Here is an 18300-nt window from a genome sequence, read left to right as displayed (position 1 = left end):
TGCATGTAAAAGTTTTATTTGTAACAAAATATTTTAGAGATCTTCGGGAAAAAACAGTACAAGTATACACAAACAAAAAATAAAACATATTACAGGAATCGAAGAATAACGGTGATAGGATAATGTACAACACACTGTGCTCAAGAATTCCTGATTTCCTCTTAAATGTCCATATGTATTCCTTATCGGACTAGTAAACAGTAGAATTATGGAAACAAAATCAGGTCATCTTCTTTCAGTGTGCAGGATTGTAATTTCCAGGGTATACAAAAATAACAGGAGGTGCGATTTAATAATGTCATGGTTGCTACAAGAATTGATATAAAGCACGTAGTCATATATATTTTTTCCCTTTCAAAGAGCTAATAGAGTAAGCACTAGTGGGCATTATATTAGCCTGCAATCACGGTCTTCCAAAAAAAGATCAAACAGGATAGAAATCGATCATTTGACATTGATGTGCAAAAGACTTCCTGCTGAAAATACTTTGGCAGAATATTTCAGAACATAATGAGAGATAACTATGGAAATTAGTGCATCGGAAAACAAACCAGATTTTTGTTCTCAATTTAAACAACACTTATAAAAATGATTGCTGGAATCGGACTGGTGTACTGTTTGCATGTATGTGTTACAGCAGACACAATGGCACAAAGCAATAGAAGAGCTGAGCCCCACAAAAGCAGATGTGCAGAGGCACAGTAAACTTTGTTTCAGGAAAATACTTTTGGTACAAAATGGCTTTACATGGCAGCATGTCACTGCATTACAAAGAAGGATGCACAGGTCAAACAGTGTAAGGTAAAACATTCTCTCCTTACTACATTCATATAACAACTGATCACAGAATAAGAGATCAGGAGAAGGGGGATTGACCAGTTCATTAGCTGCAGATCAAAAGAGGCTTGGAAAAGAAACTTTCACAGTAATTAATTTGATCCTTTTTTACATTCCAGACTTTGTGCCATTCTCTTCTTTTCCAAAATCTGTTCTTCAAACTGTTTTCGTTCCCTATAAAAAAACAAAATTGAGTTAAAAGAGTTACCCAATTGCCCCAGTTCTCTCTGCACATATAATTTCCTGTATCTGGTTACCTCTTACTGACAGAAGGCCCTTTTAAGTATTTCATTTCTGCTTTTTCATAATTGATTTGATCGGTGGCAGCTATAGCAAAAATGACAGCCTGAAAGAAGTGACATGGAGGCAATGAGTGTCACAATGAGATGTGTTGTATGAAAACGGCAGCAACAGTACATCAGCCATGAGTAATACATTGTACATCTGGCATCAAAACAATGAACAGGGCTACATTGTTAGGTCAGCAAACAGGTCACCTACTGCTATTTTTACTTATAATAATTATATTAGTGGTTGTCTGATTAACCCCTTCATATTAAATCCCAATACTACTGCGTATCAGCATTAGGTAGGTAGAGCATAGATTATAAAATCTTATCTGTAGCATTAGTTTATATCAGTGGTTCCCAAAGGAGTGCTGTGGGGCACTTGCAGTGGTCCCTTGGGTAGGTGGTCCAGGACCAAATTAAATTATTTAATGTGATAGGTAAAAACAGTTCTGGTGGCTGCCTACCAGAATACAGGTGGACAAACAGAAGCACAACCCTGTCCACCCCACACTGACCACATAAGTAGATTTTTGTTTTCCCATATGACGAAAAACCTGAGTTTGTGGCAATTATCGATCTAAACTTTGTTTACTTACTGAATTATATGTAATTTTACCAGATAATTATTCTGAACCATACAAGGTGCTCCTTTATTTGTATTGTCAGCAATATTATCACTCTGATCAAATGCATAATGGAATATGATGCAATGTTACCATGTTGCTGTAACCTACTACTCACCCACTGTTGAATATATATATATATATATCTATATAGATATCTATATAGATATATATATCTATATAGATATATATATCTATATATATATCTATATATATCTATATATATATCTATATATATATATATATATCTCTATATCTCTCTCTCTCTATATATATATATATATAGATGTTTTTTAGTAAAACCAGAAACTCATTTAAAGTAGAGAGTTGTATGGTTTCATGATTACAAGTTACAAGAGATGCATTTGGATTTTTACCTCTGGAAGCAGCACTTCAAGGACAAATCTTGTTTGATCTCCATTCATTAGCCTTTTCTCTGCATTGCTCATATTCTCACAAAGAGTCTGTAGATAAGCCACTACAAGCTCCATCTGATCTTCATCTTCAAGATATGTCTCAAGGCAATTCACACGTTGGACAGAGGACCAAAACTTCTTTAACCATTTTGACTTTTTCCTCCCCTTAAGGATACCTAAAAGATGATTCTCAGCCTGTTTGGTCCTTACAATATAATCCACCAGCTTTATATTTTCCCTGTCTCTGGCTGCCCGTTTCCGGTCTGGAAGCAGCTTCTTCACATGGGGCTTGCTATCAGGTGTCTCTGGTTGAAGGTCACTTGTTTCTGGGTCTATTGAGGAGAAGAATACCCATTTCTTGTCACTATCCAATTCTCTCCGTACCGGTAAACCTATTGGAGAAAGCAAAGTAAGTATTTGTCAATGTAGAAATTATTTTTAGCAATACATAAAATATGTGCAATACATGCTTTTTTTTAATTCGCTTTGATTTTAACTTTTAATTTAATAAGCTGGGCATACACTGTACAATTATCTGGCAGATCATCTTCCAGATCTGGCTGGTTGGAATGAAAATCTAGTATTGGATGAGAGCAGATGACATTTGCTAGTAACCACTGGAAAATGCAAAACCTCTCATTCAGAGAAATTGGTTAAATGAATGATCATGCCAGGTAATTGTAAAGTGTATGCCCAGTTTTAAACATTTTATCTTGGGTTTTTCTTTTTTTTGAAGACACATGTATTTACATGCAAAAACAAGTTTGAGATATTAGCTGCAGCTTATCTAATGTTAGATCAGATTCACTAAGGCTCTAAAGCAGGCATGTCCAAACTGTGGCCCTCCAGATGTTGTGAAACTACACATCCCAGCATGCCTTGCCTGAGTTTTAGCATTCCCTGATAGCAAAACTTTGGCAAAGCATGATGGGACTTGCAGTTTCACAACAGCTGGAGGGCCATAGTTTGGACATGCCTGCTCTAAAGGATCATACACATGGGACGATTTTCACCCCATTTCTAAGCGATTTGACTAGATCGCTTAGAAATGGTGCACTAATCTTTCCATTTGTCGCCATCATCCGCAGGGAAAAACTTGCACTGTCTTTCCTACCGGATCACGGGGCTTTGCCTATATGCGTGGATGCCCCATGTGTACAGGGCTTAAAAGTAATGTCTAAAGACATTTCTCTAAAGCAGTGGTTCTCAAACTTGGTCCTCAGGACCCCACACAGCTCACGTTTTCCAGGTCACCTGACAGGTGCACTCATTAATCACTGACACATTTTAAAAGATCCACAGATGGAGATAATTATTTCACTTGATTCTGTGAGGAGACCTGGAAAACATGCACTGTGTGGGGTCCTGAGAACCAACTTTGAGAACCTGTGCTTTAAAGAAAGATCAACAAAACATTATTTTAAAATAAACCAAAATGTGTCTGTCAACATTGTTCTCATTCTACAAAATCCAGAAGCCACTTACTAATATCTGCAGTGCAGTAATCTAAAAAAGAACCAGAAAAGGAACCACAACCTACAAAATGGAGAGAGCAACATATTACTTATTTGTAGAGGTAACAAGGGGAGGATGCATTTCATCACACAGACTGGGTAGGAAGTGAACAGAAAACAGGGATGGCCACGATAATTCGTTGTCATTGATGGCTTATGTCGAATAATTTTGCAATTGATGATTTAGAACCAGATGGCCACCATAACCAAATATTTTTTATTTTAATTTTCCCCAAGGTGGCGAGACACAATCTCCTTTCACGGCAATACACTTTTCCCAACGTCCCTGCCATTTCTTTAAACCCTCTAAAAAATATGATTTGTCAAACTCACTTAGGCTTCTGTCTCGACAATGACCTCCTCGTTTTAGCTTAATTTTTTTCCGCGAGCCACGTTTTCAGCTTAGGGAGCAGAAAAAAGTTGCAGGGAGCCAAGTTGGGAAAGTACGGTGGATGCGGCAACAATTCATAGCGCAATTCATGAAATTTGGCCACAACAATTCCGGATGAGGGAGCTGATGCATTGTCGTGGTAGAAAATTAGATTTATGTCTTAACTGGTAAAGCAATTGCCAACAAGAAAACTGCTTTCCAGGTGAGCCAACAAAGGTCCATCGACCGTAACGGTTCAAACGATGGGGCCTAAAGAGCCGCGAGTACCAGAGAACGATCCCAAGGAGCAACCAGGGGAACAAAGGGAGGTTGAATATGGAGGACAACCTGCATGAATGTGCGGACATCCTGCAATAACGCCAACTTCCTGCGCAACAGAATGGACAGAGCCAAAACCTGTACTTTTAAAGAAGATAAGCGCAATCCAGCCTCTAGACCCTTTTGTAAAAAAGACAGAATCATCGCTAAGCGGTAAGTCCTGGGATTGACATGGCGATTGTGACACCAGGAAAAGTAAGCCTGCCAGATGCGATGGTAAGCACCAGCCGAAGAAGGTTTGCGGGCCTTGAGCATAGTTGAGATGACTCTTGAGTTAAAGCCTCTGGCACTTAACAGGGAGGTCTCAACAGCCACCCTGTCAAAACCAGATGCTGCAAGTTTGGATGTAGACACAGTCCCTGATTAAGCAGGCCTGGATGTAGAGGCAGACAGATCAGAGGGGCCACTAAAATGGCCTGCAGATCAGAGAACCAGATCTGTCTGGACCAATATGGAGTCACAAGGATCAATGTGCTCCATTCAACTGCGGATCACTCTGAGGAGGAGCGAGATCGGGGGGGGGGGGGAGGTGTATATTAGAGCAAACGGCCACGAAGCTGACAGGTGTCTACCATGCAGGCCCCTGGGTTGCGAGACCTGGACCCATATAGGATGACCTTGTGGTTGTGGCGTGATGCCATCAAGTCCATCTCGGGTCTGTCCCAACATCGGACCAGCATCTGGAACACTTCCGGATGGAAGGTCCATTCGCCGGAATCCAGAATCTGACGGCTTAGGAACTCCACTTTCCAACTGAGAAACCCCAAGAAAAAGATTGCTGAGAGTGCAGGAATTTCTGCCAATTGAAAGATGCGGGAGGTCTCTCCAATGGCCGCCTGACTGGGCATGCCCCCTTGGTGGTTGATATAAGCCACCGTTGTCGCATTGTCTGACTGGACCTCCACAGACCTCGGAGCCAGGGTTCTGCCAGGCCAAATGGCAGCAAGACTGCCCTCAGTTCGAGGACATTGATAGCTGGGCTTCTTGTGCATTCCATAATCACTGGAAAGATATTTGGCAAGTCACCACTATCCAACCACGAAGGCCGGCATCCGTGGTGAGAAGAGTCCACTGGTGAACCCAAAACGGTTTCCCCACTGTGAGGTTCTGGTTTAGAAGCCACCAGGAGAGGGAGAGACGTACAGCCGGTGATAAGGCAATCAGGTGGGACCAAATATTGCTGTGCCACCCAGTCATGCTGAGGGTTTGTCCTCCGGCTTAGAGTCGGGTCGCTTGGTGGCCCAGGGACGCTTTTCTTTGGCCAACTTGGTGGGCTGGGCTCTTGAGAAAGAATGTCCCCTACCCTGGAAATGAAAGGACTGGAAGGCAACACTGGGCGTGGAGTAGGGGTGGATGGTAGAAAAACTACCTTCAAAGCTGCTACCGTAGCCACAATTTTAAATAAGAGGGAATCCTCAAAGGGAAGTACTTCTAGGGTTTTCTTAGAGTCAGGGTCCGCCTTCCAGCAACGTAGCCACGGGGACTGACGTGCTGCCACAGCCAAAGCAGGCACGCGGGAGGTTAGGGTAGCTGCATCAAGTGCATCCTCTCCTAAATAGAGTGAGGTCTGATGCATCATGTCAATAGTAGGCAACAGGTCATCTGCATGCCCCTCCTCTGCAGCGGTAGCCATGAGGGTAGTTGCCCATTCCACCATGGCCTTAGCTACCCAGGCAGATGCCAGGGCAGGCATAGCCACACCGTAAGTGGTATAAATGAGTTTTAGGAAGTTCTCAAACTTCCGATCTGCTGGGTCTTTGAGGGACACAGTTGGCATGGGGAGAATAGAGGATCGCACAAGCTTAGCGACATGTGCGTCTACCCTGGGGACCATTTACCAGAGGACTCTATCCTCTTGATGGAGGGAGTAAAGGGATGAGAACCTTCTAGGTAGTGTAAACTTTCTGTTGGATATCTCCCAGGCCTCCGAGAGGGTATCTTCTAAGTCCTTAGACTTGGGAAATACGGCCAGGATCCGCTTAGGACGTTTAAAAGTAGGGCCAGAGGATCTGGGCGGTTCGGCTGGGTCCTGTAGATTCAGGGCCTCTTTAACCGCTGTGACTAAGGCCGCCACATCACTGCGTGACAGGGCGTCCTCCATAGGAGGGGCGTCATCATAGTCATCTACCAGTTCCCCCTCCTCATCATCCTGCATATAGCTCCCCCCTCCGTATCAGTGTCATGCTGAAGGAGGGGTAGGAATGACTGTAGCCTTGTGCTGATCACTTCTACACTGTAAGGATTTCTGGAGACCCTATACGGAGGCAGATAAAGCACTCACCCAAGGGGGCTCCACCACAGGGAGGCGAATTCCAGGGAAGAGGATGGCCTTACAGGCTGCAGGGGCAACGCAGACGAGAGTAAGGGCTGTTTCACACAGTACGGTTCCTGCCGCACGGTGAAATCCCGTACGGCCAGGGAGCCGTGCCGCACTCAGCAGTTGTGAATGGACACTATTGTGTCCATTCACACGGGACGGCCACGGCCCGGCCGCACGGCTGCAGCCGGATCCCCCCACTGGAAGGGACGGCTGCCGGGCTGTGGCCATCCCTGCCATTATAAAATTCTGAGTGCGGCGCGGCTCCCTGACCGTACGGGATTTCACCGTGCGGCAGGAACCGTACTGTGTGAAACAGCCCTAAGGGACGTGGCCCAAGCCACAAGCTACTGAGAGGAGGCTGAAGCTGTGGGTGGTGCCTGAGCATTGTAGCATCTTGGGCATAAGCCGTCATGGACATAGTCCTGGGGAAATAGGCCGGCATTACAGGATGTACAAGACATCAATGCTGGAGCCCCAGTGTCACTGTGTCTATTACCCCTGGAAGACAATTGTAGTCCTACTGCATTGAAACCGTGAACAGGCAGCCTAAAGAGGCACAGTTAACACAATATACTTCTGACAGGCAGTGATAAAAGCAGTACACAATACACAGCAAGCATACAAGGCAAACAATGCAAAGAATAAAATGGCACTCAGCTCCTTAAGCAGCTATAGCTGACTGGAGCATAAACTCTGTTTCCTTGGAGGAGAGGTACAGGGAGGACTGGCTCAGTCAGTGAAAGGCACACTGGGTGGCTGATAAGCTCTCCATGTCCCTCCACACGTGCCGCAGGCAGGCAAGAAGGATTAATGGAGGGAATCAGCATCAGGATGTGCCACCTACTGTTCCTGGGGGAGTGACTGTGTGAGGAGAGCTCACTCCCCCTGCTAGCAAATGGCCCCGCAAGGAGGTGACCTCATGCAGCGGCGGTAAAATGGCGGGGATGTGGCGAGCGCCGGGCAGCCCGCTACGGTGCTGCTGCCCACACACCTGCATCCCTGGTGGTCCAGCAGGAGCGGGTGTCGGACCAGACGTTCGCTTTCTAGCACAGTCCGGCAGTCCTCCGCGCCGGGCTACTACAGCTGCTACTTGGCCAACGCACGCGTGCACTCCTGGCTGTAGTCTCCCGAGTGCCCCGGGGACGGCTGTGGTCGCACAATGATGCGTGGTGGTGCTGCAGCTGCCGGACTGGGGTAATGGAGCAGCAGCGCTGGTGCCTGATATACCCCCTGCCATGCTGCTCGTCACTGACAAAAAAATGTATATAAAAAAAAAAGAAGTAAGGCTTTCCCCCTCTAAGGTGCATGTTGGCTCCTGCCAGCACCAAAAAAAACTTAGTTGCCTCGCCTGGAGGAGGAAGGGAGGAGCCTGGCTGCCTGGGAGGCAGGAGAAGTTTAACCTTTCGGGTGCTGGAATGCTATCTCTCTCCCCCACTCCACTAACCAGCATTAGCCCTGTGGCCCCTGACGTGTCCCGAAGAATAAAAAAAAACGAACCTATGAATCAATCTGAACTTTCTTATGGTGTTTGAAAGATAGTAGTACATGATAGTAATACCAACTTTCCTCAGCAACGCCACCTTTCTTCAAACACATGTACTTATTGATCCACCCACGTACTTTTGGAGTAGGGGACAGAGTATCTAACCACAGAGTACAGGTGGGGAAGGGGACAGAGATAACAATTTACACCCTCAGAATAAAGAGAGGGTGTAAATGCATTACAAACAACTTATCTGTACATTAAATATGACGGATTAAATGTAAAATTTAGCAAGTGAGAAACTTACCCAAGCGGATCCTATAGTCACATATTAGCGAATTACACCAGACAAAGAACTTTGCATAATCTTTATAAGAACTCTCCTTAAAAAAAATAAACACAAAAAAAAATCTTTAATGATACAAATCAGAAGAAGAAATGCCTATCCTATGCACTTGTACATGTTCAACCACTTATCGATAACACAATGGTGGGAAAGAGCATTTTCGGTACTTATGTATTAGCAGGGCGCCCATTACGTCGTTTGCGTAGTGGTGTATTGAGAATACCAATACACCACTATGCTGGCTACGTAACTTACACAACTGGAGCTGTGCTAATACATAAAGGATCATATCCCCACTATCCACGTCATACCCCCAGTGTCCACGTGGGCGGAGTTAATTTTAGAAAGTGTGGCGAGGAGACGCGGATACACGTCCCCTCGCAGGGCTCGCCACACTTCGGGCTCGGTGGCTCGCCACACTTTCTAAAATTAACTCCACGCCCACGTGGACACTGCGGGTATGACGTGGATAGTGGGGATATCATTGTGTTAGTGGGTGTTGTGTATGTAGTGTGCATTATACTTACCATCCACAATGTCCCCGGCGCCTCCGGCACTCAGATCCCCGCCATGACAGTCTACCTTCCAACGCTATTAGCATAGTGCCGCTGGGGGAGCAGGGAAACCATGTGATGCTCCCCCAGCGGCTGCCGGGATTTCCTCCCTCCGCCACCATTACAGCACCACCGCTCGTCCTTCACCGCACCGCCGCCCGCCCTGCGGTAAGTAAGTAATAGCAGGGCGGCCGCCATCTCCCCCCTCCGTCCGCCCGTATTAGCAGGGCGCCCACCAAAGTCTACGCTGACAACGTAGCCAAAGCTACGTTGTTAGCATAGCGTAGCCGGGCGCCTGGCTAATACATAAGTACCGTATTTTCAAATTTGGTAATGTAGCAGGGGGTGTCTGGTATAAGCAGATACCTGCTGCATGCATGTGTGATTATTTGCTGCATCTGAGGACACAGGAGTGGATCACCTGGAACACCAAGGGCTGGCTGAGTAACCAAAAATGTTAAGCATAGTGCTGCTGCAGCTCTGATGTAAAGACCAGGAAATTTGTCAGAAGATGGAGAACATAGCCTCGGCACACCCATCAATTAGAGGTGAAAAACTCAATTTTGGGAAATTTATGTCACTGCTGCCCCCTCCCATCCCCAAACGGCATCAGACTAACAATCAACTGATGTCTGCCACCACACTGTATTCAACAACGCAGGACCCGTACTGCAATTGTGCACAAAGTTTTCGAAGCATGTGCAATGAGCCAAATATCGGTACACTGCGTCTAGCTGTAAGTAGCGACCGGACCCCAATCACCCTCAAAGTATTATAATAACTTAGCAGTTAGTTTATTAAAACTAAAGCCACAAAATGTTATAGGGAATCTTTAAAAGCAAACACTATGGGGCTTATTCTTATTTTGGTGCATTTCCAGAAGCTTTTCTGGCTGGCTACAGTTGTCTACTTACTCTATTATGCTAATGCCGAAATCGAGCTGTCAGAATTTGTCAGAGCCTATCCTGCCCACTGTTCCGCAGCCATCATCAGTACTTGAGCTTACACCAGCCCTATGCTGGGTGTCTTAGACCTCCAATCTCTGGACCTGATAGCACAGCACAGAGTGTAATCCTGCCCTTCGCAAGGCTGTGAATGGGTAGTGAAAATGTCACAGCCCAGCCAAAAGCTGAATATCCATTCACAATTCACTCACTATCTAATGATTTCACCACTGTGTGCAGCCTGTGGGTAGCCCTGGACTTACTTTATGGAATCAGCCTGATCGAGGCTGGAGTGGACGTCACACTCCATCCCTCCAAACACTTAGGCACACCTGTGTTTTTATGTACAGAAACACCCATTTCATGGATAGAGTGGTCTGCCAATAAATGGATTACTCCATATACACTAGCACGCTCCATCCATGCGCTTAGGCATTAAGCAAAAGTATGTAAGAACTGTCAGTATATGAAATTGCGCCAAACTGAGAGCAAGCCCCTATGTACTTCTTCTTTTGTCTAAACATGAAATCTTGTGAGGTGTGTTCTAAAAAGAATGAGACAAATAGAATGAGAAAGCATACTGGGTGCAATATCAGTACCATAACTTACCATAAATTGTGGTTTCTCTGGGCAGTCATAATGCTTTAAGCTATTAAATGCAACTTTGTAACTAAATAAAATAAGAAAAAAAAACACTAAGTCATATTATATTAGGACTCAACAGGCAGGATTCATTCTGTTATATACAAATAGTACTGAACCTCCATAAATATTTATTTATCCAGTGCAAAAAAAATGCATAATACTGATTTTATTATATCGCCCTCTGCTCCAAATATTATAGTCTTATTCAGCAAGATTGCAATTTTGGCAGACTGAAACATCTTCCACTGTGGGCTGGATTCTGGTTGACTCAGTAAACAGAGAACATTGTATCCCCTCGCAACCATGTGAGGGGATTTGTTATGAAAAAACACCCCCTTGCATGTGCCTGCAGCAGGAGAAATCATTCAATGGTTGCCGACCAGCAAATGATTGCCTTTGCAAATATGTCAGTGGAGATGGACTTATATTTGTGGGCACCAGGACGAAGACAGGGAGGGTGGCTAACGTCATGTAACAATAGCTGCCCACCTCCGACAGGCATTGGCCTGTCCACGAACCCATGGGAAAGTCCAGCGTTTTCATGGGGAACGCCCATAAAACGCTGGGCGTTCCCATCTCAGCTCCGCCGCCACCTCCCCACTGCAGTACAAATCGCCAAGACTATTCATAGTTGGGGTTTGCACATGTGCACGCATGCGCAAACCCTGACCATCGGGGCAGAGGCCGGTTTCGGTTCACTGCAAGTGAATCAGAATCGGGACCTGTATCCTAGAATCATAAAACCATTACATTTTGTTGGTGTTTCAGGACTAGAGTTGAGAATCATTGACCTAGACCAGCAGTTCCCAACCTTTTTTCTATCCCCTACCCCTTAATTAGGCTTTTCATTTAGGAGTACCCCCTCCTATGAATTTGAAATTTCCAAGTGGTGTGGAAGTGAGCGGTATGTGTGTCCTTATATTAAGGAGTGGCGGAGGAATATTGTGCTGCCAGGAACCAGGTCCCTCTGGCTGTGTACTGTCTCCGGGTTTACTGCTAACACCTGTAGTATTAATGCCGCTGCTTCCTCCGCCCATGTCAGCACGGGGCAGATGATGTCTGCGCAGGTAGCTCCCAGTGTATTGCTGGTTGGGCAAAAGCACAAGGAGGTGCTGATGATGCTGTAGACCGAGCCGAATGTGGTGCAACGTGGTTCATCTCCACCATTGGTAGACTTTTTCCGCCATTACCAATATTATTTGAGAGTACCCCATACCCCAGTTTGGGAACAGCGGACCTATACTATTGCATTAACTAAAGATTTACAGTGATAAACTGCATTAGCATGCCCAGTGCCCAGTGCTGAGAGTCTAGTGTCCCCATCATTATGAAATGATGGCTAAACTGAAGACAAATTTTATTTATTTACGCAGCACAAAACTTTTGCACAAGTCACATTTGCTTTTACCTTTGCCTTTTTTCATTTGGTTCACATAGGGATTGATCCAAAAAAATGATTCTGGCCTTCTTGTTCTTGATATACACTGTTTGTACCTGTTAGGAAATTATTATTTAGTGTCTACACTTAACATTAGTTTATGATACATTCCAGCTTCAGGACTCACCAATGATGGCCAGTAAGGGAAGCGCTGATATTTACACCAGACAAATGACCCAGGCAAAAAGGAGACTGGTTCTAAATTAAATAAAACAGATGAAAAATGGGTGTCATTAAGGACTTTGACATCATTAGCAAAGAGAAATGCAGTTTATAATATAATTACCAGCACATAGATACAAGATTGTATGTGGTCTGGGGCTAGATGTCACTAGTGGGACCAAAGCCGGTAAATTAAAGAATATTACCATAATTGTAGTCCATAGAAATCATGGCAAATAGGGTTACTCTCTAGTCAGTTAAGTGAATGGAAGAAATATAAATACCTTTGGAAGGTATATGAGGTGATTCCAGTTGGCTCGTTAAGCAGCGTAAAATCGTTGCTTAGCGAGCCATCTAACACCGCCCGCCGGGCGAGCAAATACCCGCCCGTGCCGGCAGGTGGACATTCCTGGTGCATTGCGAATGGATGTTTTACATACAGTAAACATCCATTCGCTAGGGAGCATACGGCAGCGAAATCATTCGATGGTCGCTGACCAAAGACTATATTAGAAGTCACTATGAGTGTCTTTCTGATATGATCAGTCCCAGCGTATTTAGCTGATGGTTAGGAAAAATAAACAAGAGAGGAGGAATCAGATTATACACCTTGTAGAGGGGTTTCAGATTCACCTTCGACTTATACCCCTTTCACACCAGAAAATGCAGGAACCCACCCGGGAATACGGCCCAGGGATCATGCTGGGGCATTTCCAGGTTGGCCCCTTTCACACCAGAAAAGTCCCTGCATTTTCTGGTGTGAGAAGGAGGCGGGGAGGAGGCTGGCAGGAGGCGAAGAGTACTCTACCTGGGTTGCTGTTCCTCGGTGCAGGAGGGGGATCCACACAGGTGCGGATGATAGGTCAGACGACGGGCGCAGATGACGCAGCTCTCCGGAGGGCTGTGTCATCTATATACACCGCCTGCCCTGTCACCTATGCCCGCCGCCTGTGTGGATCCCCATCTGACAGCATTCACAGAGGGCCGGCAATCTGGGTAAGTACCCCTTTCACACCGGCCAGGACCACGGGAACAACCCTGCATCATAGCAGGGTTGAAATCCCATGAAATTTTCCCAACCTGGGAATCTAGGCTGGTGTTAAAGGGGTATTAGCTCACAATGGAGTTTACGGTACTTATGTGTTAGTCGGGCGCCGACTATAGTTAGTGTGCTCTTTCCCCCCCATCCATGTCGGCATGGAGTTGAATTTATATAGTGTGGCGAGCACAGCAAGCCACCGAGCCCGAAGCGTTGTGAGCGTAGCGAGCCCCGCGAGGGGATGCGGAAAGCTAAGCAAATAGCTTAGTGGGCGCCCAACTAACATAAGTACAGAGTTTACTAATGAGTTATGGTTTTGATTAGGAAATTTGGTTTATTTGAGATATTCTGGAGAGAATAATGCTAAATTCTGTTTAGTTGTTGAAATCTGATTCAAACCCCCCACCCCCCCTCTACTATGTGCACACACGTCCAGCAGCAACCGTTGCTGTGCCTCAATCAGATGGCTGCTTTGATGGTATCTGCATGGACAAGATGAACTACATGTTGACCTAGTCATATATAGCAGGCATTCCTGATCTTGGTCCTCGGGGCGCACTGGCAGTGCAGATTTTTGAGGTATCCAGGCTTCAGCACAAATGGTTAAATCAAAATAACTGAGGTACTAATTAAGTCACCCGTGCTCAGGTATGGATATCACTGGGGCCTAGACTGTTAGTAAGTCTTGAGGACTGAGGGGGTGAATGTATGATGCAGTGATAGGAGTGAAGTGAGCCGTGACAACCAATAAGATGCTCATAATAATATTATAGTATGCAAATTATTTTACTTCAGTGCTGATTGGTTGCCATAGGCAATTTCTCCACTCTTATCACTGCTTCATATATTTACAACCGAGTTTCCCCACATATGACTTGTATGGCTTATCTCCCATTGTGTAACCTTCAAAATGCCCCAACACTGCATCACCGGGTATGGTCGCAGAGGGGATGAAAAATACAGGAGCCTGACTGTTGTGTTAAGACTGAAGTAAGAGTGTTATGGCGTTGCAACATATTCAACCCAGGGTGGAATATATAGCCTGCGGAATTTATTACAATGACTGCACCAAATATGCATTATGCTTTGTCTGCTCTCTACCTGCTGTAATGCAAAATCCTTTGTAAAAAGTGGGTCTTTTTTTATTTTGTCTGTAAAGCGACTATGAACCCTGATGGAGAAAGGTTCTATAGAAATAAATTATTTTCATCTAAATGGTTCTTTTCATTCTTTTTTCTCTTTTGTCCAGTCCGGTGACACAGCTAACCTTGGGATGTAGGAGGCACATATGCTGGAAAGCTTTTCCCCTGGACGCAGGCTTCTCCCCTTTCGCATCCCATCATGCTTCAGTCCGTTTTAGGTGCCCTCAGGAGTGGGTGCTATGCTGATCGGCTGCTGCTGCAGCCGGCTTTTTTTCTGGAATTTTTGACTAAGAATAGTTTTTTTGCTTGAAGTTCAAACCTTCTTACACGGTGTTACCAGGTTAAAACCCCCATATAGGCAGCCGGTGGCGCCTTGGGATTTATCCTTGGTTCTGTCTTACAGAACCCTCCTTTTAAGCCGTTTAATCGGCCGACCTTAAGTATGTCTTTTGGAAACTTACCTTTTTGTTAGCCATTGCTTCGGCTAGACGTGTTTCGGAGTTGGGAGCTTGTCCTGTAAATCTCTACATTTAATTTTTCATGAAGATAGGGCTGTGCTTCGATCAGTACCTACGTTTTTGCCAAGAGTGGTTTCTTCCTTTCATTTAAACCAGGAGATTGTGCTCCCAGTGTTTTCCCCTCCAGAAGGGGCTAAAAATAGAGACAAATTAAGGAAGTTGGACGTAGTTCGCGCCTTGCGAATTTATGTGGAAAGGGTAAAGGACACCCGCAAAACAGATCTGTTGTTGGTTCTGTATGATGTGCATAAGAGAGGTTGTCCTGCGTCTAAGCAGACCATTGTCAGGTGGTTAAGGTCAGTAATTGCCTTTGCTTACACCAAGGTTGGTAGACGTGTTCCTTCTCGAATTAATGCACATACCACCAGGTCAGTTGCTTCCTTTTGGGCTGTGCGTCATGGGGCTACAGCGGAGCAGTTGTGCAAGTCTGCCACTTGGTCCTCTGTTCACACCTTTACCAAATTTTACAAGTTCCATGAGTTTGCGTAGGAGGCCGCTTCATTCGGACGGGCAGTGATGAGAACTGGCAGTCTAAGCGTACCCTCCCATAGTACCGGCTTGTGAACGTCCCAAGGTTAGCTGTCACCGGACTGGACAAAAGAGATAAGGGGATTTTTGTAAGAACTTACCGTTCAAACCCCTTTCTCTGAGTCCAGTCCGGTGACACAGCGATCCCTCCCCTACGCTCAGTAAGTCATACCGTTCATGTCTGTCATGTTATGGTTATATGATTGTGCATATAAGATGTTGGGCATTCTACTGAGTTGCGTATCCTATTGTGCTTTTTAAGTTGAACTGAAGCATGATGGGATGCGGAAGGGGAGGAGCCTGCGTCCAGGGGAAAAGCTTTCCAGCATAGGTGCCTTGGCTCCTGCGGACCCTCCTACATCCCAAGGTTAGCTGTGTCACCAGACTGGACTCAGAGAAAGGGGTTAGAACGGTAAATTCTTACAAAAATCCCCTTTTTAAAATGTGTGTTATATAATACAATTACATTTATTTAGTTTGGCTTTGCACAGTTTGCCTTACCTTGCTGGAGCACAATAACTGGCAGCTGTATATCTTCCTCTGTATCATCCTGTATAGAATTGTCATCCAAAAATTTGGATTCTGGGGAGCTGATTTCCATGGACAGTTCAGAAGAGGATAATCCTGAGGAAAGCAACTCTGATTAGATATATATAATATGGGGTTGTCCACATTAACCTTTTATGTCGACATGCCCATTTAATGGAATTTTCATTAAAGAATGTATTGGGTAGACAGTATTGTGATGATGGTTGCCATTCAAATCCAAATCTCCATTTAAATGTAAGAAATTCTGTGAAAATGTTTCGGCAACTGCTGAAGTACCAAAATATCATATTAGAATGAATCGCAAAGTTTTGGTGTATATGAGCTACAATGCTTTATGTACTATATATGTAAATTACAAACCATATTTTTTCAGGTTTACTGAGGGCCTCATTTCTCCTCACTGGGATTTACCAGAAACATGCAAGGAGTCAGAAAGGGTTAACGGTCTTGAGAGATGTTGCAAAAGGGTCGCAAAACATTGTGTAGTACAAAGACCACTGAACATAGCAATGTCTCAGCGGTCCATTACCACAGCAGTAATATACATGGCAGTCAGAAAAGAGGCTGTGCAGCACAGGGGACAACTTTGGCCATCTGCAGCCATCACAAACAAAACAATGAGACATTTCTTGGGTAATCAGTACTATGGTTATGCTATAGAAGGTCAACAATGTCTAGGTCGACCACTAATGGTTGACAGTAAGTAGAGTGACACCAAGAATGGTCGACATACACTAGGTCGATATTGACAGATGGGGAACACAAGCAAAAGGTCCACCTGAGCATGATCAACACAGGAAAAGTTTCTCACAGGTGTTTTGGTGTCTATGCCGACATAGGAAATCTTTGTCAACGGTTTCCTGTGTTGACCATGTTCATGTTGCACTTTTGCTTGCATCAAATTTTAGTCAGGGTCAACCTAGTGTATGTCATCCATTCTTACGTGTCAACCTAATCACTGTTGGCCAATAGTGGTCGACCAAGTGAATGTCGACCAGATATCCAGTACTGTTATCATTAGGCACAGTTGTTTATTCTGTGAAATTTAATATCACAGCAATACAGTTACAAAAATGACTATTATAAGGAAATGTGAATATATGACACTAAGGCCCTTATTCTGGTTCACTCATAAAGGTAAATTCCTTCTCAAATGGACAAAACCATGTGCACTGCAGGGGGCAGATGTAACTTGTGCAGAGAGAGTTAGATTTGGGTGGGGTTTTTCTTCAAAGTGAGATCTATATTGCAGTGTAAAAATAATGCAGTCAGTATTTTCCCTGCACATAAACAAAAGAACTCACCCAAATCTAATTCTCTCTGCACATGTTACATCTGCCCCCCTGCAGTGCACATGGTTTTATCCATTTGAGAAAGAATTTGCCTTTGCAAGTGAACCAGAATAAGGGACTAATAGTATGCGGTCTGGAAAGTAAATGTTAGAAACTGTACTGCTGTTGTTAGTAAGGGTGGCTTGTTGAACTGAGTAAATTACAGCCACAATAAGAGCAATGTATTCAGGGGATCCCGACAGTCATTTACCCAACGTCAGGATCCCAACTGTTAAAACACAGACAGACGGGTTCCTGACGGCCACTGGCTATTCTCCCTCATGGGCGTCCACGACCACCATAGAGGGATAATAGAATAGGTGGCGAGCGTAGCGAGCCCGCACGGGGCTTTGTTGCACTCACCATGCTGTCTGAGTCCGGCCAGTCGGGATCCCGACGTCGGGCTAATGACTGTCGGGATCCCGACTGTCGAACCCTATACCACACCCGCATTCAGGTGCCACCAGATGCAGAATGGGCTGGGGGTCAGGGTGCCACCTGGAGGGAGCGATGTGTTTTGTTTTCTTATTTTGAAGAGCAATATGTTGGTTTGTTTTTCTGTGGGGGCCAATGTTTTTGTTTTCTGTTATGGCTCATGCGTGTGGGTTTTTCCTATTATGTGGGGACATGTGTAGATTTTTCTGTGGGAGCCATTGCAGAGCTAGTACGCCATGGGACGGTGAAAGGTGGAAAGTGAGGGAACTGCAAAGGGTCAGTATGGACTGCTAAGGGGCCCAGTGTTATGCATGGAGGACTTGAGACAGCTTCTTGCATTGCCCAGCAAGCATTTCAGTTTACTTCTTTTTTCCCCTTTTAAGGTTTATGTTCTTTCTTGATGTGCTACAGATTTCTTACTAGATCAAGTATTTCTCCCCATCTATCATACTCCACCCCCTCCATTATCTTACTTAC

At 44.9% G+C, this 18300-nt stretch overlaps 1 protein-coding gene across 7 annotated transcripts in view; it reads right to left on the bottom strand.

Moving 5' to 3' along the window:
• The window catches only part of PWWP3A (PWWP domain containing 3A, DNA repair factor), a 55082-nt gene continuing 36782 nt past the window's right edge, over positions 1 to 18300 (bottom strand). For 6 of the 7 annotated variants that reach the window (XM_083182797.1, XM_083182769.1, XM_083182779.1 and 3 more), the window contains 9 exons: positions 16010 to 16132; positions 12247 to 12317; positions 12090 to 12175; positions 10646 to 10706; positions 8500 to 8575; positions 3652 to 3702; positions 2128 to 2558; positions 1095 to 1183; positions 1 to 1011 (listed from right to left, as the gene is read on the bottom strand). In XM_083182797.1, the coding sequence (XP_083038923.1) occupies positions 930 to 1011; positions 1095 to 1183; positions 2128 to 2558; positions 3652 to 3702; positions 8500 to 8575; positions 10646 to 10706; positions 12090 to 12175; positions 12247 to 12317; positions 16010 to 16132 (1070 nt within the window). In that variant the 3' untranslated portion in view covers positions 1 to 929. The remainder of the gene's footprint in view (positions 1012 to 1094; positions 1184 to 2127; positions 2559 to 3651; positions 3703 to 8499; positions 8576 to 10645; positions 10707 to 12089; positions 12176 to 12246; positions 12318 to 16009; positions 16133 to 18300) is intronic. The other variant, XM_083182814.1, reaches the window with a different exon arrangement.

The sequence above is a fragment of the Crinia signifera genome, chromosome 1 (genome assembly GCF_055691185.1).
Source record: "Crinia signifera chromosome 1, ASM5569118v1, whole genome shotgun sequence".
NCBI classification, from domain to species: Eukaryota; Metazoa; Chordata; class Amphibia; order Anura; family Myobatrachidae; genus Crinia; species Crinia signifera.
This window is presented reverse-complemented; position numbering and strand designations above follow the sequence as displayed.